Source organism: Strix aluco, chromosome 1 (genome assembly GCF_031877795.1).
Source record: "Strix aluco isolate bStrAlu1 chromosome 1, bStrAlu1.hap1, whole genome shotgun sequence".
Classification (NCBI taxonomy): Eukaryota; Metazoa; Chordata; class Aves; order Strigiformes; family Strigidae; genus Strix; species Strix aluco.
The window spans coordinates 150,636,434-150,660,266 of record NC_133931.1 but is presented as its reverse complement, the minus strand read 5'-3'; the positions used below and the strand labels follow the sequence as shown (position 1 = coordinate 150,660,266).

The 23,833-nt window shown below is 39.4% G+C and overlaps 1 protein-coding gene and 1 pseudogene across 2 annotated transcripts in view; both read right to left on the bottom strand.

Moving 5' to 3' along the window:
• Window positions 1-20,875, bottom strand: part of LOC141929874 (collagen alpha-4(VI) chain-like) — a 45,803-nt gene extending 24,928 nt beyond the window's left edge. The window contains exons 1-11 of one of the 2 annotated variants that reach the window (XM_074839882.1): window positions 20,652-20,875; window positions 12,028-12,377; window positions 8,922-9,000; window positions 8,184-8,329; window positions 7,997-8,089; window positions 6,473-6,526; window positions 4,115-4,186; window positions 3,603-3,629; window positions 1,107-1,151; window positions 818-871; window positions 510-572 (exon numbers count right to left, since the gene is read on the bottom strand). In XM_074839882.1, coding sequence (XP_074695983.1) covers window positions 510-572; window positions 818-871; window positions 1,107-1,151; window positions 3,603-3,629; window positions 4,115-4,186; window positions 6,473-6,526; window positions 7,997-8,089; window positions 8,184-8,329; window positions 8,922-9,000; window positions 12,028-12,377; window positions 20,652-20,826 — 1,158 coding nt within the window. In that variant the 5' untranslated portion in view covers window positions 20,827-20,875. Of the gene's footprint in view, window positions 1-509; window positions 573-817; window positions 872-1,106; window positions 1,152-3,602; window positions 3,630-4,114; window positions 4,187-6,472; window positions 6,527-7,996; window positions 8,090-8,183; window positions 8,330-8,921; window positions 9,001-12,027; window positions 12,378-13,018; window positions 13,057-20,651 lie in introns of those variants that run through there. The other variant, XM_074839891.1, reaches the window with a different exon arrangement.
• Window positions 18,261-20,407, bottom strand: LOC141932411 (collagen alpha-4(VI) chain-like; annotated as a pseudogene).
• Window positions 20,876-23,833: the final 2,958 nt, after the last annotated feature.

The window sequence follows — 23,833 nt, the reverse complement described above, 5'->3', positions numbered from 1 at the left end:
GTGTGAGAAGACTTAAAGTGGTGATACAAGAAATGCGTTGTCTCCATTGAAATTTTAGTCATCAGAGACTACATTTATACAGGGCTCTGGAGCATGCAAGGAAAAAAATGTCAGCTTGAAGAAGTAATTTGCCTTTGCAGCATTACAGATTGCTAACCGAGAGTCAGTGCACAGGGTTTTCAAGTGATCCAGAATTTCCTCTGTAGGGTGGGGACCACCAGGGAGGACTAAATAGCTCCAAAAGGAGTTATATTGCCCATGGTAAAAATAAGCAAACAAATAAATAAAAATGCAAGAAACAAGCAGGAGACCTGAGGCTTAAACACCTGCTTCAGTCCGTCTGCATCTAAAGAGTTCAGGACTCCTGGAATATGCCATACTTCTTGCAGAGTACTGCAACATCTAGGATTGTGAAAAAGTCTTCAAATCACATATATTTCAGGCAGCTGCATCACAAAAATCCAGGCATGAATCAGTGCAACCCAAGAAAAAAGAAGGAATACACTTACATGATCTCCTCTTAGGCCAGATTCTCCTCGTTCACCTGGTTCTCCTCTGGGGCCTTTTCTGCCCTAAATTCATAAAAAGAGCACAAGCAATTTGGGAACAGGTAGAAAAAGTATCTGTGGTAGAGGAAGACCAGATAACAGAACACAGATCTGTTTAAGTCAGTGGAGCTACACTGAATTACAACAGGAGCCATATCATATTGGAGAACAGGCAGCTATTAGAAACAACTCACAGGCATTACAGATAGCATTACACTTTGGAAATATGTTTCCATAAAATCTAAACATTACTATAAAGGATACTTCACCCGTTTTCCCATGTTGCCTTTCTCTCCAGAAGGTCCAGGAAATCCATGTTCTCCCTAGACTCACAAAGGGCAAAGAAAGAAGAAAAAAATTAATGGTTGTTCCTTCTGTAAAATGTGGTTCCCAAATTTTGTGTGGCAGAATCCAGCTTCAATCAGATACGCAACTCTAAACACTAAACAACAGAGTTTCTGTTCAGGATTAAAGCCCATTCAAAGGCATAAAAATCCGTACTTTTGAACCCTGAGGTTGGTGTCTTTAATTGCACTGCACATTTAAAGCGACAATTACCTGCTCTCCAGCAGTGCCATCAAATCCATTCTCACCATGTTCACCCTGTAGCAATAAGCAAAAAAACCCCATTAGCATCAGTCCACTTGCCCCTTTGAGCAAGGGAAGAAGTGTTTACCCTGCTTTTGGAAACTTGAATAAGAATAGTGGGTTTTGATGACTAGCAAGAATAATAATTAAAAATAGGAATTAATAATTCAGATTTTTAACGAATTATTAACTTCTAAAACAAATCATCGTTAAGAACACTTAATAAGAACAGTGGTTATTAAAACTATAGATCTTAATCAGGATTTGAATTCTGCTTTTCCATCTGTTAGTTTTCAGATCTTTTTCCCAACTGCAGCACCTTCAAAATCTAGATATATTCCAAAACGTAATTACTAGTGTCTGATAATCTTCTAATTCTGGTGTCAGCCATCATGTGTGTTTGATTTATGCTTTTTTTTTTTTTTAAATAATTTCATACTATGAACAGTGCATTGAAAAGCTAGAAAGAATAACCATGATAAAAATAATTACAGGAGACTGATCTTAGGCTTTAGGACTTGTTAAAGAAACTTCATTACTGCCTCAGCAATGTGATGCTTGCTACATAAACAGCAGTCACATTCCCACTCAAACACACACTGCTCTTCTTGTCCCTTTGTCTGCAAAACCAAATCACATTGCAACCATTTGTGGAAGCCATTTTCTCACAAAACACCCATCCTAACCTTAGGGAGTTTGAGATGTTAATTTGTTGTTCAGATGAAGAGTGAGGATTCTGAATAGAGTTATAACTGCTAGAACCTTATCTCATTTATGTATGCTCCACAATGTTTTAGACCTGGCCAAACAACACACTCAATTTTTAAAGGATACTTTGAAGTGCTTCTTCTGTCTTTCTTTACTAGGATAAAAATGAAGGAATTAACTGTGATGTTTTCATTTGCAGTACAAAATGAAATCTGCAGAGACCACTACCCTGAAAGCTGAAAGGATATTCAACAAATCACTGGAAGGGGCACAAGAGAATGTTGTAAATGCTAGTTAAACCAACAGGAGTCTCACTTTGACAGAGACTACGGACACAATTGCTTTGTAGGTTTTGATGCTATATTGACTTTACAAAACCACCTAGTTAAAGTTCCTGAGGAAAATTTTCATTCATTTATAACAGTTTTGTGTGTACTACAAGAAAAATTAGATGGCTGTACATTTTAGTAAGATTAATACTTCACAGACAAGAATTTCTTGAATAAGCATTCCAGAAAAATTTTGAGCACTAAGAAATCATGACTTCTGTTCAAGCCTTCATTTTTCCCTCACTCACGTTCTGCTTCAGAAAATCTGAGCCAAACTTCGTAGTACTAAATATTCAGTATTGTCTTTTTTTTCCTCTAAATAGCTATACTAAAATGCCTTGCAGACTGCAATAAACTGCCTCAACCTTACTAAGTTAGCAGTATTGAATCACATTTTTTATGTGCTGAAAGCTTCATATTTTTAGTTAAAATAAAATTAGTGGAGATAATGACACAACACAGTGAAGACGTTTATATATTCATTGGACTTCAGTAGAGTTTGTGCTACTACTAAGTCCTACTGTAGAATTCAACTTGGTCAAATTAAAATCATTAGCAAGCACTTTCCCTCTTCTATAATCTAAAAGGAGGACAAATTACTTCAGGGAACAGAGCAGAAAATGGAAAACAGAATAAAAACACATGGGAGGATTTAAAAAGGCAGTACAGAGCAGTATTTTAAATAGAGCTGAGGTATCAGAAACACCCTCTGAACTTTCTCACATGTACAGCTGCTCAGGTCTGGAAGCAAATATCTTCTGAGTCTTTGAGGCTCTTAAATCTTTTCTAGGAGCGGTTTTGTATCAAAATACCCAATACAATTTCAATTCATTTTAATTGCTCTAGCTTGGGAACTAATATTGCCATATTAGATCATTGTTTTCCAGGCTTCACATTTTACTAATGAATTGGTGACAATATCTTTGATGAACAGCTATGCTTGAAAGGTTAAATAAGCAGAGTTGCAAGATCAATGGATGACAAAAACAGCTGAAGATAAGTTGGATATCAAAAAAGGGTCAATAATGAATCAGTGAAAATGCTGTCCAAATCAGCAATAAATATTAGTCACAATCTTTTTTTCCCCCTTTCTGCTCTGCTTCCTCAACAATTAGAATATAAGATTCAGCTGACCACCAAGATTACCACCTTGACAGATTATTAAAATAGCCAGTAAATAAATTCCTTTTCTGTCAGACTAAATCAACTATGACTGCAACCATGCTAAAAATACAAGACTGATAGTTTTTACCCTAATAGCTCACTTCAATCCATTTTTATACAACATAGCAAAAGTACATTAAATATTCTGAAGTTTTTACACTGTTTTCCTTCCTTGCTGATATTTTCATCCTACAAGGTAATATGAACTTAAAAGGAAGCAGAACACTGTTCTCAAAGAAAACTGATTACACATGAAAACACATACCTGACTTCCTCTATAGCCTCTCGCCCCCTGAAATTGAAAATAAACACAGATGAAATTTGGTGAAAGTATTTTTATTGATCTTGAGAATAAGAGCACAATAGCACGCCGCTTGCTGTGCAGAGACATGCTGGGCTCAGTATTTGTAGTCCCTACTGTAAAACCCCCTACTGCCACATATGGGATTGACCCCTTTCCTGTGAGAAGACAGTATAGCCTTCACTTTCATTTCTGTTCTGTAAAGCTTTATAGCTTTAACTAAGGCCAGTCTGGATTTGGTGGTGGAAAAAGTCACTGGCAAGTTGCTGAGTCAGCAAACTACTTAGCAATTTGACCATGCTTCAGTTACATAAAGTACTTCTCAAAAAAAGACAGCAAAAATTGTCTGCTATTCTCACAGCTGGGTCTTGCTGTCCATCCATGCTTCAGGAAGACAGCACAGGCATTTGTCCTCAGTACAGAAAAGAGCTTTGTGGAAAACAAAATTAGGTAACACTTCAAAGTGACATACTTGCCTTATGGCCTCTGGCACCTGGACATCCCCTGTCTCCTTGAGTCCCATTGAAACCAACTGGGCCTCTCTCCCCCTAAGAAACAGAAAAGAATGTTCAGACTCATCCATACAATGATGGCTACTCATTAATTCATCATATAAGATTAAAGCAAGACAGAATTATATCACCATTCACTGCACTGAGGACACAAATGGAAGGATGAAATGTTCATCCTGGTCATAAGAGAACAGTCAATTACTAGTTTGAGTTGCACCTGGCTGTCTGCTCTCCCTATCCTGTCATGTTGTAGACTGGCCTACCAATCTCTGACTGAAATCTCTGTACTTGAAGGTAGGCCTTAGGGTGGGTTGTTTTTTAACTGAATATTGAATGACTTTCCTCTGGTCACTGATCTCTGAACCTATTATTAACCAGGTTAGGATGAAAGTTCTTAAAAAAATGGAAACAGAGCAGCATCTCCCAGCAGATCCCCTTAAAATTGCTGTCTAAAAAGGTAAACAATGACAAACAAATGAGAACACACAGTAAATATGAGAGTTCCTCTACTACCATGCAAAAGGGAAGACAAACTTGAAGAGCCTAAGATCAGAAGAACAAAGACCATTCTCTTTCTTTTCTCATCTTTAAAGAAAGGTCTCTCGAAACTAGCAGAAAAGCAACATGGATCACATTCTAGCTTAAGGTGGACAATGGTGCCACAGAACCACACCACAGTATGAAAAAACAGAAGTTTAAGCATTTTGGGCTGGCTGCATTGCCTATGTGAAACATTAAGACTAATTCCTGAGCTGTGTACTACATCATGATAAACCAAAGCTGTCCAGCATGATCTCCTCAACCTCCTTTCCTTGGGGCATCTTCTGTAGTCCATTATCAGCAGTCTGCTTTCTGCTGTGTATTCACTACATTCAACTGGTTTGGATGTTTTGAATTCTTATCTTGTGGATGGAAAAAAATTTAGCCTTTAGCAAGGAAAACGTACAACTTATAGGCTTCACACATAAGAGATGGAGAAAGTTTCTGAAAGTGTAGACATAACTTCTCACCCTTCCACAGTAAAGAGAAGGAAAATGAAGGGACCTGCAAATTCAGAAACAAGACTTCCGTAATTTATCTGTTCTAGAATATTATTCTCAGAAAGTCAAAAATAGAAATTCAATTTCATACACAAAAACAAATTCTAAGTTGTTTTTGCTCCCTCACCACTTCAAAAAAATACAAGATTTAGAATCTTTCCATTCAAAATGCTGTGGTGAAAAATTTGGGACATCCCATTTCAATATGTTCAAAATGTTTCTCATTTTGAAAAACACTCAGGGTTTGAATTTTAATCCCTAATTGTATCATGTCATTCTTAACTGTGAAAGGATGTGAAAGCAGTCCTATTTCTGAGTAACATAAATATTTTTAAGTCATTCTGGAATTTGCTTATATGGCATTTTATTCTATCGTTCAGCAAATCAGATCACCTGAAAAAAAATTAAATTATGTGGAAACTGCTCCAGTAGTTACAGCCAGTGATTCCAAAGAAATAGTAAAACCACAACCACTATGCTCTTTCTTGATAACCCCAGATGACAACTGTTCTTTTCCACTACTGCCTTTCTCTGAATAGACAGTAGGCTTGCCCCCGGCTGCCTCACCAAAGGCAAATTCAGGCTGACCAATCTACTGTGAGAACTGGGACTACTCCAATGTGGATTTTACAGTTATGTAGAGAGAGAAATCCCCAGCTGATTCTTTTGTTTGCAGACTTCTCACCTGTATTTAGGAGCAATATTCATGTCACGGGTGCAGTGTTGTAAACCTAGTTCTGTGTTTATGGTGCTAAGGAAATTATGTCTTTTTCTTTGCAGGATATTTGTTTGTTTCTAGGCAGCAAAAGAGAAAGAACTCCTAGTGGGTTGAGCTGTAGCTTATGCACATTATGTTCGAGTTTATGTCAGGAACAGCACACCACAAAGGATTTGTAAATCAGCAAAACACACGACAAAATTTAGCTTTGTTATCCAGTCATAAGATATTCACTTATGCTAAGAAGGGAAGGGATAGGTTTTTCTATAAGAACTATCAGCACAGAATCAGTAGAGTCTGTCATGAAAAATGAGTGTATGAGTTAGCCATGAATATGCCACATAAAATGCTGTTGTGTGATTCTTTCTAATTGATTCTGTTTCTGCATTAGAAGTTATTACTAACTATGGTGAGGTGCAGATGCATAGAGAATCAAGTCTATATATTTACTTTCAGATACATGTTGCTTAAAGACATCAATGAGCACTGAGTAAATGAGTAAGTGCAGACAGGTTCAGGCACCAACCAACATCATTTTAGCAGGAAGGAATAATGTTTACTTACAATCCCACCTTCCTCACCAGGATGGCCAGGAGATCCTCTGTAACCTGTACTTCCCTGAAAAACAGGAACTTAAGAGATAAGTAACACTGTTCTCCAAGCACACAGGGTTACTTTCTATCAGATTACTCTGCACATGGAGATAGAAAACATTTTCTGAAAATTAGACCTGGCTATGCTGAGGAGGGTAGGCTCCATCAACTACATTTACACAGACACTCTGCACAGTCCTACATACTTGACATGGCTGTGAAAGAAAACAAAACAAAAAAACCTCAAACCACAACAATGTTCAATATAAAATTTCTGTATGCTATTTCAGGAAACTACCTGATGGGTTAACAAAGCTCATTGGGATATTTAGTCACATTAAATGTCTTCCTTAGTGATTTGGAAAAGGAAGCATTATACAGTAATGAAATTCTAAGATGCAATGAAAAAAATAAGGAATTGAAAACTTGTTAGAACAAAGATATTGCAATATCCTACAAAGACTTTTAGGAATATTGCAACTTTGTATTTGAAGTCATGCAAACCCATACCCTCAGGGCAAAAACTTGAACAGAGCAAATGTAGAACAAATGGAATTTCTAGGAATGAAAATGAACAAAAATAAGACATGAATTTGTGCTGCAAAAACATGCTTTTACAATTGGAGGCTGTACAACCTAGGCATCATGCCTGCCCACCTGCAAAACAACTATGTCTATATTCTGAACACTGTTTTGTCTAAGCATGTTAATCTAGACATTTTAGTAAAACAGAAAAGTGTAAGAAAACCAACAAGAGAAATGGAAGAAATCAGTAAATTGGTTTATAAATAAATGTTAGAAGATTATACTTTTGCTAAGAGATAATCAAAATTTCATTTAACTGCAAGCACATAACTGAAGAGTGTGAACTACAGATGTAATCTACTTAGTATGTTACTGGAATAAGTAGAAACGATGGAATGAATAGTAGTCAAATGGAGACTACATATACTAGAAACCTTAATAAAATAAAAACTAGGATGCTGTAGAAGTGGCAATATCTGTAATATTCGAAAGGCTTAAAACAGTATAAAATTTTAAAGGAAATAATGTAAATTAGTACTGTATTGGGTAAGAAGAAACATATAGAAGATGATATTTGGAATAACCAGAGGCAGAAAAGGATAAGGCTCACACGTAGTAAAGAAGGATTATTTTCTACTCTTAGCTTGTCGGCTGGAAGTTTCTCATTCACAATGGCTAATAAGCTTCTTGGTTAATCAGACTTAATTTTTTTAATCCCTCTCCATTTTCTACTGAATTGGTGAAGCAGAGTGCTTAATGATTTTTATATGTACGAATGATTTTCACGACGAAAATACTTTTGTAATAGGAACATGCAACAGAGAAACGATCACATTTCATGTTTCTCCTTCATCTTTCCTAACAGCAAAGGTCACGGGCACACGCATGTATGCTCTGAAACATTACAAAAAATGAAAACACTTTGAAAAATAAAGCAAATCTTAAGTAATGTCTATCTTAGCTCTCCTACCTTCATTCCAGGACTTCCCTGGCCACCATGATCACCATTTTCTCCAAGGCATTTACAAACAACTTTACAGCATTTCCTTTCTGCAACAGTATCCTGAAAAGCCAAGAAGCATTTCATTTATGTATATTAATCATAAAACAAAGACTGATTTTTTTCCCCCTTTAGTTTATATCACAGAAGGACTTACAAGGTTTCTCTGCAAGATGTTTGCAATCTCTGCAAACCCAATACTCAGAGGTTCGTTGTATCCAAACCCTCTGCCAAACTCTATTTCCCGAAGTTCAGTCAAGTTCTGTGTATTGTCCAGGCCAACTAATAGAAGCGCATCAAGACCTTCAATGTAAGCATAGATTTAAAGTGGTGAATGCCTGAACTATGTTATTTAACCAACAGTATCATTGTGAATAACAGCAGATCTCTGAAAGACTTACATTTCATGGCTTCAGCACAGTTTGTTAAAACAAATCAGGCTATTGAGAACAATGTACAAGAGAAAAAAACAGACCAGTAATTTTCCAATCAAATTCTCTCCCCATTTGTCAGACCAGGCTGCTACTCAGTGCCCAAACAGAAATGTAAAACTGTTTTCTCCTGCAGAAGTCAGAGTTGGGTCTAACCTCTGGTGCTGTGCTCATCAGTGAGTGGGGCTGTCCCGAACTGCCCCAGCTGCTGGATCTGGACTGCAGAAACCAGAACCATCCCAGGCCCTCTGCACCCCTAGGCATGTTTCTGGCATCATCTGCCAAACAGTGTCAAGCCATCTTGTACACTGGTTCACATAGAGAAGCAAACACTCTCCCAGTGACTCCTGAGGAGTGGCATATGAGCGTGGAGAGGTAATGTTATGTGGAAAAGTTGCAGCATGGAAGCAATACATTGGGACATTGGTAGTAGGAGGCTGGAGATCAGTGCGGTATTGCAATACCTTTAAGGCGAAGCGAGTCAGCTGCTTTTCTGAGATCTTCCAGTGAATCATCCAGCCCATCTGAAAATACTAACAGAACCTGTCAGGAAAGGGAGTAATGTCAAGTCAATTGGGAAGAGACAAAAAAGTACAGTTTGCCTTGAAAATGGACTATGTGGTGGTCAAATTGCACTATACCATGGTACATCTGAAACGTGGGCTGGAAAAAGTGCTGAGGAGCAAGGAGAACAGAACACAAAAACCTCTCTTCCCTGACAGCATTCTCATTTGAGGGATTTGTCTTGCTGACCAGTTCATAGCATTGCTATCAGTTGTCTCTGTCATCACCTTAGTATGCTAGGTAGAAGGCCAATTCTGCTGTGACTTATCCACTGAAGAGCTTTCTCTGATGTCAGAAGAGTTCTCCTATATGTGAATGTGGAGAAGAATTTAGAGCAAACAAAAATTTTCTTTTCTGCAAGAGCAGCTCCAGTTGGCTGTCAACCGAGCCACAGCAGGAAGTGCATCCTCTCTGGGTCCAATCCTCCCTCCCCACAGATGCTTATGTCCCCTTGCCCTTTCTACATCGGCCGTGCATCACCCTACTCCACTCTCTGCCATATTTTTCCTTGTTAGGACACATAAGGCTTAGCTCACACAAGGACACTAATCCTGAACCTTTGTATTGGCTTCATTCCCACCTTTTCAGGCCAAAGAGCTATAGTTAAGCCTCTTTTAAGGCTGAGGAAAGTACAATTTCTCACAGTTCCCCTTCAAGCTACCAGTCTTTTCCCATTTCTCTCCTCAGCTTCCCCCTTCAAACCAGCAGAAATCTTCTCAGGCCTTGCTCATCCAGTGGATTAGGTTTCTCAGAAAGAGGCTGCACTTAATTGTTCAGACTCTCTCCTGTCCCCAGTGATAATGATTTTAAGTCCTCCTAAACCCTCTGACACACAAGTGGACAAGCACAGCTAGAGCTCCTTCCCTCCCATCCTTCTTATTTTACATTCCCTATACAATGCACAGCTTCAACCAATGAGAACTCTGTCACTTCTGTTAAGGTAAATCTTTTCACCGGTGACAAAGGCAAATGAAGTGACTGCCAAATCAATTATCCCACTTCTGTTCTAAAGCAGCAAGGAGACCAGAATTTAAAAGTGGGCAGAGTTAACTGGTTTTGGTGGTGGAAAGTTCCCAAACATCCAATATGGATGCCCTGGTATTGATTCTACATTTGCTCAAGCAGAGTGTGATACAGTGGAGAGCTGGACCATAAATGGTCAAACACATCACAGACTGTTAGAAACAACATTGCAGATCTGGGCTTGATGCTTCTTTTCTGGCAATTTTTTCATTTTAAAAACATGGTGGGGGGAAGGGAATGTGGGGTGTTAGTGTGGGCAGCATTGTATATGTTTACAAAGCTTTTATTTATATAAAACACTTGTTGGAAGACATCTGAGTCTTGCTTTGTCAAACATGCTGGTCTAACTCTTCTGCTGAAAAATAAATAATAAAGAAAAGAAGAAATGCAAACAACAGAGAATCACTATACCTGATGAGGTTTATAACTAATAATCTTTACAGAACAAGCATGTTACTGCTCAGGATCCTAGGAAGATTAAATTGTGATTTCATATGCATGATAAAGTCTTGTATTTTCAATTTACACATAAACAACATCAGAAAGGAATATTAATCCACTGGTAAAGTGTTGAGATATGCAGCTTATTTATTTCCAGTAATAATGCAGAAAGAAGCCTTGCTTAACTCTAATCTTCCTCAGGGATCTAACAGAATTGGCAATTAGAAGAAAAAAAAAAAAAAAGCACTACTTTTATGTTATGTCAAACAAGTTCTCTCTACTAAGGCCCAAAAGAATCAAAATCGTACATGGTCATGTTCCCCGTTCAGAATAAAATGACATTTTAAGAAATTTGGGGGAAAAATTATTATTAAATATGCACCAAATTACAACCTGAATTGGTAAGCCATATCTATGCAAATGCAGTAAAAAACAGATTACCAACTTTCATCTGAAAGCAGGGGAACTCATAACAATGCGACTTTCTTGCTCCCTACCAGATTAAAACTAACATCTTCTAAAAATTAAAATAAGGTTCACAGAGGAAACCCCTCATATTTTGCAAGGGCTAACTTGTCCTTCCTCAGTAGGAAGGTCTTCCTGCATGGAGACCTTAATAAGTGATAATATTCAAACAACTACTACAGAACATGCTCAGCGTTTACTGAGTCAGTGTCTTATTAAGAATAAACTGTCAGGGCAATGACCCTGAAACACTCCGGTGAGATCTAACTTTCTTTCACCTAAGGGGAAAGATTCCCCATTCACTTCAGAAGGCATTAGATCAAGCCTTATGCTTCTCCCTTCACCCCACTTCAAGAAGGATGAATTAACTGCAGCGTCTATTTTCCTGATCCTTGGTTATCCATGAGCAGAACTCAGCTTTGTTATTTGAAATTATCTGACAAATTAACTACACAAATAAAATTCTGTAAACAAATTTCTTGGATGATGGTTTCTGTGCCTTCTGCTTAGTGCTGTCATTATTCTGGACAGAGATTTGGGATCAGGATTTAGAGTTTCTAAAGGAGAACTGTTTCCACTACTCAAAGTACATTCCGTGGTAGATGTAAGAAGGTTTTCTGTATGAATACTCATGATCATATGTATTAACCCAAATGTTCTGGATACCAGCTCACTGCAGGAGTGCCTAGGGAATCAGGCCTGATATATGCAGTTATATCAGGGTGAATGACAGAACAGGAGGTTTTATATAACCATAAACAAACACGTTTTTACCATGAGGGTGACTGAGCACTGGCACATGTTCCCTAGAGAGGTTGTGGAGTCTCCATTCTTGAATATACTCAAAAGCCATCTGGACACATTCCTGGGTAGCCTGCTCTAGCTGACCCTCCTTGAGTACGGAGGACAAGGTGACTTCCAGAGGTTCCTTCCAACCTCAACCATTCTGTGATTCTGCTTATTGGATTCACCGGTTCCTGAACTCACTTTTTGTCTCCCTGAAGCACTCAGCATCAGGGTCTGTAAACATCAAACTGCATAATTTTTCCAACATATATCTTCATACCATTAAGTTACCTTAACTTTAGCAAAGGTCACACTAAAGAACTTCTCCTCAAGTGCCTGGAAGAAGTCTGCATTCAGGTAGGTGTCCACAGTAGCCTGTGCATCTAAGAACCTCTGGATGATCTCTTCATTATAGTCTTCAAAATCAGAGTCAAAGATGAATTGTCTGGTCTGTGTCAATACTTGGAACTTGAATCTAATGTTGACTGGAGAACCAGCATTACAGCTGGTATTTGGCAGCAATTTCATCTGGAGTAAAAGCTTGGGGAGGAATGCTTGCAATTTCTGTTTCAGAAGCACTGTGGATGCCGGCTGCATACGCCTTGAAATATCAATTGCTACAGAAAGATCTATGTCACAATCTGAAAAAAGTAAAAGAAACAAGAAACTATAAACATACTCTATTTATGATCTTGTCTTTTGTAAGAATCATGGGAGTGGACCAAGATTCAATATGGTAGATTTAAAACCAGAAGTCAGAATCAGTGAGAGATGTTTTCCATAAACATAAAATACCATCAGCCCACCAGTTTCAGATTTGCAGATACTAAGGACTACGTTACTAGACGTGTGTACATACGCAAACTGCAGAACAGGTCACTGTTCTCCAGCTGTCAAATGTCCTCAAAGGGCCTAAACTTGCAAATATTTCCATGAGCTTTGCTACCAACTGAGAATGTGCAACACATATTCCAATTGCAATGGGAAGCTTGATGGCTTACCGTGCTTTATCACTTTGTCACAAGACCAGATGATACATACAAATGTAGAACAACAGGCCAAAGAAACAAACATGAGAGAAAGAGGCAGCATTGCCTACATGCAATGTCATATATCCACTGTGAATAAAGCTGCTGTAAGGTGAGGGCTACCTCAGTTAGGGAATTGCTTGCATAGCTCCTGATAATAACAGCAAATACTGTGATGTGGTTAATTCCTCCCCCCTCCCCAATCATCTTGCCTTCATTAAGCAGCTAAACCACTTAGCTTATTTCTTCTGTACCTTGATTCTTCATGTGTCATGCTCAATCTTATTCTGTGCCCCCAGATGAATTATCATCCATTGTTGTATCTCTGCAAGGAAGTCAGAGGCATGCAATTTTATCTGTAAAACAGTACTCTCCCTAATTTTGTTCCTTCTTCACCTACTGACTCTGAAACACTTAAACACAAGGTTGTTTTCCATGTTTGCTAGTTTGGGTTAATTCCTGTAGACCATTATTTGATATAAGCTTCGTTACAGTTTTCCAGGTTTTCCCTCACTCATGAAAAAGATTAACGTGTTCAGCTCTAACCAAATACATCCATAAATAATTTTATCTCAGAGTGGCCATCGTTCCGTTTCAGTATTTTCACTTGCAGTACAAACTGCCCCCTAGAGGGTGTGATTTGCTGGTAAGCAGCATGAAAATCTTTAAATGTAAAAGCTGACGTTGAATGAGCTTTTATGGCTAAAAAATCCGACATTCAGGCCTCAGAGCAACATAGGAAATCTATACAGCTTTTCTGCTTAGTCTGCAACAAGAAAAAATTTCTCTTAAACCGTTAAATATATCTACACACACATGTATGTCTGCACACACCCCCCTCAGTCATGCCCCTTAGCCAGGTCATGAGGCTGATTTTGACAGAACATCCATGATACAAAGACCATCATTAGTTCAGGGAACAACACTTCTCTAATTGTGCAGGATGGTTCCAATTAAACATCTCCATGAACATAAATTTTATTAGCTATTTCTTCCAGTATGTGTTGATGTCCAGCCCACACACAGTAAGTTTTCACAATGAGATTTTTCTAACATCTGGGGCTTTTTAATCACATAGTTTGGAGGCAGTGCAAAGTGCAACCCTGGAGTTAGCAGTTTAGCCCTGACAATTGGTCATCCACACTGCCTAGGTCTTAAAACATTCCCTGCCAACTCCCCAGTGTACCAGCAATAATACCAAAACAGCAGTAAAGCATTCCCTTTTGTGCTACTGTCTTGTGCGTGAGACTGTGTACAACAGCTTCTGGTAGGTACTCGATACTCTGTTGACAATGTCTATTAATTTGCAGGGGTAAACACCTCCATGCAGCTAACCTCTTTCTAATCACCTGTTCTCCCACACACATCCACATTGCTAAACTGCCCCATCTTAACTTCTGCAAAGGTATCTTTTTCCTCTGTTGATGTTCCATACTTTGAATACAGTTTTTTAAATCTGAAAAATCTGGCAGTTTAAGAGAAGGTGACTAGAGAAAGGGGAATTAATAGATTTATTACAGAAAAGGTCAGCAAATATAGGAAAACAGATGACAGAAAAAGATAAAACAGGCTTCACAGGAAGTTGATCTTGCTTTATGAGACAAATTTATGCAGAACTTAACAATAAATACACGCATCGGTGAGATCAAAGCAATATGCTTTCCTTAACTTCTCTCTCTCTAAACAAGCGTGCCTGTATAGATATAGTTTACTGCTGTATCTCCCGTTAAATCTCCCTGTTCTCTGGCCATGAAACACCAGGAGGTGCTACTGCATCAGCCACCGTCACGCTGTTCCATGGCAGTGCACTCCACTTCCACAGCAGCCCTCTCTCATTCTCTGCTCTCAGGAGCAGGGGGATGCCTTTTCAGCTAGAGGTTTGCTCAGCTCTTGATGGGAAAAAGAGGGGGTGGGGATGCAGAGCTCATACTGAAACAGGCCCAGCTGTCCTCCGCTCTGAAAACCACTCGAGCAGGTATAATTCACACAGAGAGTAGCTTCTGGCTTTAGGAGGGGAGGCTCAGCTCTTCATTTTGGCCCCCAGCACCCCAGTAAACACCAGCCAGTTTTAGGATGTTTAAGATCTCATGAGCCCAGAGTGCAGGAGAGGCAAAGTTACCTATTTGTTCAGCTGTTGTTACAAAAAGCCTTAGACAAGCAGTGTGGTCATCCCAGTGTTCGTTTCCCACAGTAAGTTTCTGGTCACTAAGGGAATGAAACCCAGAGAACTGGGTTGAATCGATTTTATGGCATAACAAAGAGAACAGTGAGCATGTATCCAAGATGTATAAAACATCACCTATATGGTGAAAACACAGGGAAGACAACAAGGAGCTTTAAAGGGCAGACACAGTCCCTGTAAGGATGGGCACAGAGAGAAGAACTGCTCCAGAACTGTCACCTCCTGCTATCCCCAATCAATGCCATCCAGTCACACCACAGTAGGGCCCCCTCACCTTCAGCAGAGGAAGAGCTCAGCTTTTGATTTGCCATTCACTACATTTTTCTTTTTGCAACTTAACAAACACATCTACAGTATCATATTAGAACATATCCGGCATGAATATGTCATTTTAAAGAGCAATTGTGTATGTTTTCTGCTTCAATCTTCCCACATGACAAGGTGACTGATACTGCAACACCAAGTCGGAATAAACTCAGAATCAAAACCAGCATCTGACATCTGATAAAAGTTGCTACATCAATCAAAGGCAATACTGAACCTTTATTTTCTTTGGGGCTGGGAGCTTCTCAGGTTGTGTGGCATCCAAACTACTGTTGCTAGCAAGAAGATGTAGTAAGAGACACCACCTGATGTCTCATATATAGGGAAAGCCTTTGGGTAGCATCTCAGCATTACTGTGGATTTGCTGCTCGCACCTTGCCAATACCTCCCACATATCCAAGGACAGATTTTCTCACACCCCCTCTCCACAGTGCCTCTGTGAGACTTAAGTTTTGTCAACACTTGTGACAATCCCACTGAAGCAGTATGGTCAGCTGTAGATGACAAAGTTAGGTTTTTGGAAGGCTCTTTTTTAAATATCATGGAAATGTCTGTTACTCTCTTTTGATTAGGATACCTTGGACATATCTGCTCTGGCTCCTTTCAGACACTGAGGAGCTATGAATATGAATACTGGATGTGAAGCACTGTCTTACCTCAGAAGCTATCTACCATAGCAAAGAGTGTAACAGTTCTTGACTGAAGCAAGGTACAAGTCTAGAAAGTTGCAAGACTGAGTAACCTGAGCAGTATTCTTTGGTAAAACAGTTGCATTGCTGTCCAGCTAGCTCAGGTACTTTAATCAGGGACCACATGTAGCCTTGTGGATATTCACCATTATATACCCAACAAAACATTTGTTAGTTACCCTGGCCAGGGAAACGTTTGGATTCACAGACCTGATTGAAAAATACTCCTCTTGATGGTTTTCAGTGCATCAAGGTTTTCCACTGGGAACACTCTCCTTGCATCACCAGCTATTAAAAGCAGCTCAAAGGAATTTATAATCCCTATGTCAACTGCAAAGACATGGATCCCATCACCTCTCAAAGCCACTGCTGCATCCTCCACCATGTCAGCAGAGTAGCCACCTGTATTCACAAGGTTCTGTGAGACTCCCCAGCTCTTGCAGCCTCCATCGGCAGGCTGGAAAAGGCTCTGGACAAGCCCCAGCCCTTTGCTAGTGAACACAGAAGACTGCAATTGCTCGATTCTGTTGATCTGTTCCTTTATTATGGTGTTAGTATAGAACTCATTAAGAGAAAATTCTTTCTGGGGCTCTTGGCTGTGCTGGACTATTCCAACATGTACTTTGTCTCTAGAAATAACAAAGCTGTCCACAACTTCCACCATGAAGGTCTTCATGATAGATAAGTTATTTTGATATGCTTTCTGATCTGTCTATCAGGAATACCAGATCTGTCACTTGCCTGCTGCAAACTTAGGGAAAAATAAACAAACAGACAAAAAACCCAACTAGTGAGGAACATAACCTTGGCAGTGTTTACTCTTGTCCTTGTTCCCGGCAGTTAGTCACAGCAGCTGTTCACAGTAAGGCCGTGCAAGGCCAGCCCATGACCTCTCCTACCTCAACCCAGAGACCTTCCATGCATAGATAAAATCCATCCTTTTCCACTATTAACTTGCAGAAGAAATCACAGATCTTTACATATCATCTAGAAGAACAGCTGGGAGAATCATAACAAGACAGAGTTTGTAACAAAATACAAACCCTCAGCTGAGGGAGGCCAGACATTACCTAGCGGTAAGTCAGACTAACTACCCCACTCACCACACTCATGCTCTTGCTACCTGAAGGGCCATTGTGAGGAAAAAAATGCTTGAACTGCATGACTGCTGTGGAGAAAGACAGCATGTTGGTAACCCTGAAGTGGAGAGAATTCTGGCAAGTCATTTTCATTGCAAAAGCAGGGTTCCCTAGCATTTTTATTGGCAGTGCATCACAGCCCGGTGCAAAGAGTAATCTTTCTTGACCTTCAGAGTAATCTCTTTAAGTTCTGTTCTGCTTGCTTTGTTCACTCTAACAGCAGTTACGTTGATTCCACCTCCTTTCAAAGCTTTTATGGCCATGGGAAGGTTGGCTTTACCCAGTGGTACAGTTCATTCACTAGTAAGAATAAGGATCCTGGTGGCAGCAAGGGAAGATGCACGCCCACCAAATCTCTGCCTGGCAAAGCTCAAAGCCCTTGCTGTGAAGGGCTGGCCTGGCAGAGGCTTCTCTGCTCCTCTACTCTGAGACTCAAGGGAGGATGAATTCAGTGAGAAATGCATCTCCCACTTGAAGCTACAGACCAAAACACCAAACTGAACTTTATCCACCTCAACCACTGAGTCATTAACTACTATGAGTCACTATACATCTTTGAACTGCAGGTCTGTAACACTAGAGGATCTACGCACTACATGGGGGCTATGGGACCCCTAGCCCCTAAGCCTGACCCTGACCCTTAACCCTGACCTCTGACTGTGACCTCCAGTGCCTGAGCCTGACCCCTGAGCCTTGTTCTAAGCAGGGCAGCTCTTACCCTGATGATAAGCACCATACCTTAACTGGCCCCTTGGCCACACTACAGGAAAGTCTGCAAGACAAATGCTTTTCCCACTCTCCTGCAGAGTGACTGTTAATCAGGACACCCAAGGATGTTAGGAAAGTTATTCTGTAGTTAAATACAATCTCTCCTATGGCCATTTTCTAAAAAAATAAAAAATTTTAAAAAATAATCAAGCAAAATTGTCCTGTCAGAACAGGCAATTCCACACCAGCCAACCCCTCTAAACCACTGTTCAGCTCCCCTTGGTTAATGCAGGTAATTAGAACAAACTGTGCATAGGCAAGTATTGCCACCACACAGCCAAAGGTGGTAAATATTTTGTCCCTATAGTACCTCTGTAAAAGCACAGCTGCCAGCCATTTGCACTCTGATCTTCCCTCACAGTCACCTGAGAAGATATTCTGGATTACCAGTGAGTTAGAAGCTACTCAGGCTGCTGGTTTTGCTCTGGTGATACCTCATACCAGCTGACACATTTGGACCAAGGTCATAAAGCTTCTGAAGCGAGGCTTCCATATCACTGACAACATTTTGATGGAGAGAGTCAATGTTCTCCCCTTCATAAGTCTGGGAAACTGTGCTAGAGGAGACTCTCACATTTTCTTCTTCCATATCAAAGAATACAACATCAGCTGAGACAACTTTACCCTTATCTCTCAACTTCTAGGCTGCCTCCATGATACTGTCTCTGGATCCAGAGGGTGTGATGACCACTACAACATGTGGAGTGCCTTCGCTGAGCTGGCTTCCAGCACCATCCATGAAAAAGGTTTCCTGCAAAAACTTCACGGCACTTCCCGTCCTCAATGAGCCTCCAATAAATGCAATGCTGTGCTGAATGTGGTCAAGCACCTCTTCTTTATTTTCATATGTGTTCAGTAAAAACTCCACCTCTCCTATGTCACTAAACTGGGCTAAGCCAGTCTTATATTTGTTAGGCCCAACATCTAGCTGACTATTTGGGAGATGAAATGTTTTACTTTCCCAAAGGTTGAAGGGCTCATGTTCTCAGTGGAGTCAACAAGGAAAACAACATCAGGATATTGTATTGCAAATGCTGCACAGAAGGGGGAAAAGTACACCCAGACCTGGCTTTGAACGTAAGCTAAACTAAAATGACAACCTTTTCATTGATCTCTACAATTTTAAGTTTAGACTGAAGTTTTAAGTCTACAGCATACCATTAAGCACGCTATATAATTGCTATAATGCTGTATTTTGACAAATTAAAGACTTCTAGTGAAACTAACCCTGCAAAAAAAGTCCTAAGAAAAGTGTCTTAAGAAATTCTACATCTGACAGTATTTATGTAGATAAAAGTTTCATCCTCCTTCCACCGAATTCTCTACTTCTGACTGTGGGAGTGAGACTGCATGCTTTACCATTCCATTCTTTTGATACTCCATTAACTCCATTAGTGTCTTCTACATCACTACTGGAATCTAGGTTGCATCCAAGAACTCAACCTATTTGAGCACTTCAGAATACACCTACCTTCATAACAACTCCATGAGGAGCTGATGCAAAGCAAAGACAGTCCCTCTGAATATCAGAGGAGGCACCAGAACATGAACAAATTGATTCTAACTTCACTTACAGTCAGTGAAAAAAGATATATGTATCTGGAGGGCATATCAGATGCAAGACAAATGAAACTGGACCTAAATGCATCCTTCAGTGTAACAGTGATGGAGAAGGGGATTAAAGCCAAGTACCTAACTATCAGCATAAATTCTAACCCCTGACCTTTTCTCTTCATTGAGAAAAACTAGTGGAGGTATCCACACTGACCTCTGCAAAAGCATAAAAAATTTCCTTTTTAAATTATAACTACACTACATTTTAAACATTCATCACTGTTTTAAACACCGATTTTTCACTCAGATTTTAGTTTTGCTACCATGTCTCTTTTATATCGCTCTCCCTTTCACCATTCAACAATAACAGTCCTTAAAGAAACAGGGAAAATACATTTTCTGTGAATTTTGCTGTTCAGCAAATGTATTGAAAGGGAAAATATTATTTCCCTTCAGTTTTGTAGCTCCTAGAATGTTCAATTTCTGAACCAGGTTTTTGGAGAATTAAGAGTTACCAAAAGCATAGCTTAATCAAGAAATAACTCTCTATTCAACTGTTCAATGACATCAAAACAAAACATTTTCTAAAAAAAGACTCCACCAGTTCCAACAAGGTGAAACTGAATGTACTTCATAGAATGTGTGAATCTGACCATTAATTTCTTTGCAATACATTAAGGCTCAGCTTCAGAGAACACTGAACATAAGCTTACCCTCTTATTCTAACAATTAAACCTCGCTGACTTCAATGCAGACACTGAAATGTGTTAAAAAGAACAGTGATGTCATCCTGAACTGCAACCTAACTCAAAAGTAGCCCCATTGTTTTCAGTCACGTTACATGACAGTAACACTAATGTAAACGACATCACAAGACCTTCAGGAAACTTTTGCTTTGTAATTGAGAGTGTGATACCAAATTTGAAAATGCTAAATCCTGTGACTTATCTTGCTTTTGGTGGTCTTACAATTGTAAGAATTTTTCATTGCTTTTTAAAATATGGAACATCAGCATGCAAACTTTAATAAGGCGTTGCATTTAATTTTGCATTTTTTTAGGACAACTCTCCTATCCTAGTTTAAATATATGTATAAAAACACACCACGTTACCCCTAGTTATACAAAGAATAAACTGTCATCAATTCTTCATCTCTCTCTGGCACTGGGTATAAATGGAAAAAATTAGTTTTGCTATCAACTTGAAGAAGAGTCATTTCTTTAGTGTATTACCAGTCTGCTGTGCATCTATAGAGCAGAGGGTGGAAACAAAGAGAACAAGAAGTGGTTTCCAGTCATCCATTTTGAAAACCTCCCTAGAAAAAAACAAACAAAGACAGTAAGAAATACAAAGCATAATTTCCTCAGAAAGAGATTTTTTTAATTGTGGAGGAATGGATAAGTGCATTTTATTAACGACATGGAGGCTTTCTAGTTGTGTGCAATTTAAAGCAGCACTTTAAATTCATATTTTCTTCCCTCAGCTTTTAACATACAGGCTTTGAACACAGAGTTGTTAGAGTTTGACACTGATGTACAGCATATAACCAAAATGAACTGTTCACTGCTCTGCTCTCACAATCATGCTTTGTTCTGATTCACACAGCTATATGTACCACGATCCAAAATCCAGCTAAAAGCAAGCTATTCACAGTGCAAGATTAATGGGAGTTATGCTCCTAAGATTCCCCTCCAGCCTTGAAATTTCTCACCCACACATCAATTTAAAAGAAAAATTTGGTGGTGGTATCTACATACAATACATGTAGAGAAGAACAAGTATTCATTTACAAATTAAATATGCCAGTTGGCCAGTAATGAAGACACTTGCCATATAAAAGTGCCACAACTCAATACTGTGGGAAATGGGAATGAAAATCTCTCTGCAAGAAAGTACAAAATTAAGCCATGCTGAGCTTAAGTGCACTAAACAAGTGAGAACAAAACAGTTTTGAAAAACTTTAATTTCTAGAACATATGAATACTAAATAGCTTAAAGAATAAAAAGAAATAATAAACCAGAGCCTTGGAGGCCAAGCATGCAAAAAAGGATGAATAGGAAAAGATTTCATATGTTGTTTTTCTTTGGAGCTAAGTTTTCTTTCTTTTCTGACTAGTTCCAGCTGCTCTTTTCCTAGTTCCACCCTCACATTCTGTCCAAGATCAAAGCTGGGCTGTGTAGCACACAGCTGATGTCAGCAGGTGGAAGAAAAGATTTTTGGTAAAATTTATGAATATAAAGGCCAAATGCTTCTGCATGGTGACATGAGTAGCAGAGAATCAGGTTGGCTTGGGTATGTTCAGCAGGAAAGACAAGAAAACCAGGTATAGTGCTCATTTATTCTATGACCTTTGGTTATTCAAGTATTTAAAACAGACAAGTAAAAGATTCCACCGCTGCATTTCAGCTAGGCAAAGTCACTCCTCTCACCAGCCCTTTGTAGCTGGTTCTCTGTCAACTGAGAGCATATCTCTTCCTATTCTAGGGGAAAGAATAGGTTGGCAGAGATGCTGTCCATGTTGTATTTTTCCCGTGGATGTGCTTATCAGAGGTAATGCCGTTCAAACGCTGTTATGTAGTCTCTTCCTCAGGCCTCCAAAACACACCTGTTGGCAGCAAGGTTTCTGTGGAAATTAGACTGAGGAGGAGTGACTGAGGAATAAGTGACTGTGGAGGGCGAGATAAAATGCAGCAAGCTGGCATAACTCAGATATTATGCTTATATGCTCAGTGACTGAAAAACATCCCATTGGGGCTACCTAAGAATTTCATACTTAATATACTGCCTATGTTAGAGGTATACTGGTGTGGAAGATGCATGGCTACTGACTTTTATGTGCTACCACCTGTTTGTTACCAAAATTTTATACAAAGCACTGTTGAGCTACCAGTAATATAGAATAAGCCAAACACTGATCTGTCTCAGGCTAACTTTTGAACCTGTTAGTTGATGCTGGCAGACATCAACCTGAAATGAGATCAGAAGAGATAGCCTAAGCCACTTATACTCCAGGCTTGGGTTCGACACGGAGTGCAACCTCAGTAAACCCAGGATCCTGGCTTGGCTGCTTTTTTATTTTTGTAAAGGTTTCAGGGCTTCTGGAATTCTGATGAGAACAATTAATCTGGAATTTCATTTTGGAGCTGATTTGCACACAAATTTCTGTAGCATCTGTGTCTCTGCCATTGCTTACCATCTAATAATTATGTTGGCATGAATACTGCCTAAACTTGTAAGAAACAGAGAGAGAAATGTATGTGAACACACACAGAAGCAATCAGACAGCTTGTCAAAACCCAAGCTAGTTCATCCTTCCAGCAACTGGAGAGCTTCCTAGGCATGCTTGTGGGAACCCAGGAGCGTCCTTCTCAGAATCAACTAGTCTCAGACAGAGAAAAATTCCCCTTGTGGAAGGATGCGGGACTGAATCTATATAGAGGGAGAGGCTATCCAAGCGATGGCTACAGCATAACAGGTTAATCCACACACTAGTCTTCAGCATCTTCAAGGTATGTGCTGGGGGCAGGGTATCTACCTATACATGCAGATTGCTCCACTTTATTTCTGTCACTTTTGTTTGATAAACTTCCCTTTCCCACCAGTCACCAAAAAAGGACTAGTGATCAGAACAGAAGGTCATCTTGCCCAATCCCTTATCTTTGACAATGGCCATTAGCTTAAGGAAAGACCATAAAAGGAAAGTTAAGGAATGTAGGCATCTTCTCCCATACAGACTGGTTTAAAGTTTTCCAGGTTGCATTTGGGTGAAGACCATACTTCCGCAAATTCTTCTAATCTCTTTTGAAGCCAGCTATACTTTTATATTAAAATCACAAGCCAATTAGATTGTTTATCAAATGTTCCTGTTAGCAATTCATTATACAGGTTTTTAAACTATACTTTGGATCTGCAAAGACAATTTAGTGGAAAGGTACAGATGGTCTAACATCATAGCACAGGGTTCAGTTCCAGGTTCTTAGGGTAACAGTATGTAATGTTACCCTAGATCTTGTAAATAACAAAAAGCAATGAATAGAAATTATCTGCTTGAATGTATTTTCTACCCTCAGGCAATAGCAAAACTTCATTTCCAAGTATCACCACACCAAGCCCCATTGTAGCTCCTGAAGGGTTCTTTGGAACCTTCTCTTGTGGGGAGGCAAAAAGCCACATTTCCTGTATTTCAAGATATTTCTCACATACGGGCACTCTTTACTATTATTAGTACTGCAGTAACACAGAGACTCCAGATGTAACTGAGGTCCCTATGCAACAAAAGAGGTTCCAGGTACCGTGTGGTCCTTCAAAAGAACAGAAGGCAATGCTGCGGTTTCTGCATTGCGGAAACCTTCTTCATGCCTCTGCACATCACAGTTTTCTTTAATAAGCACTTCTAACATATGGGAAACTGTG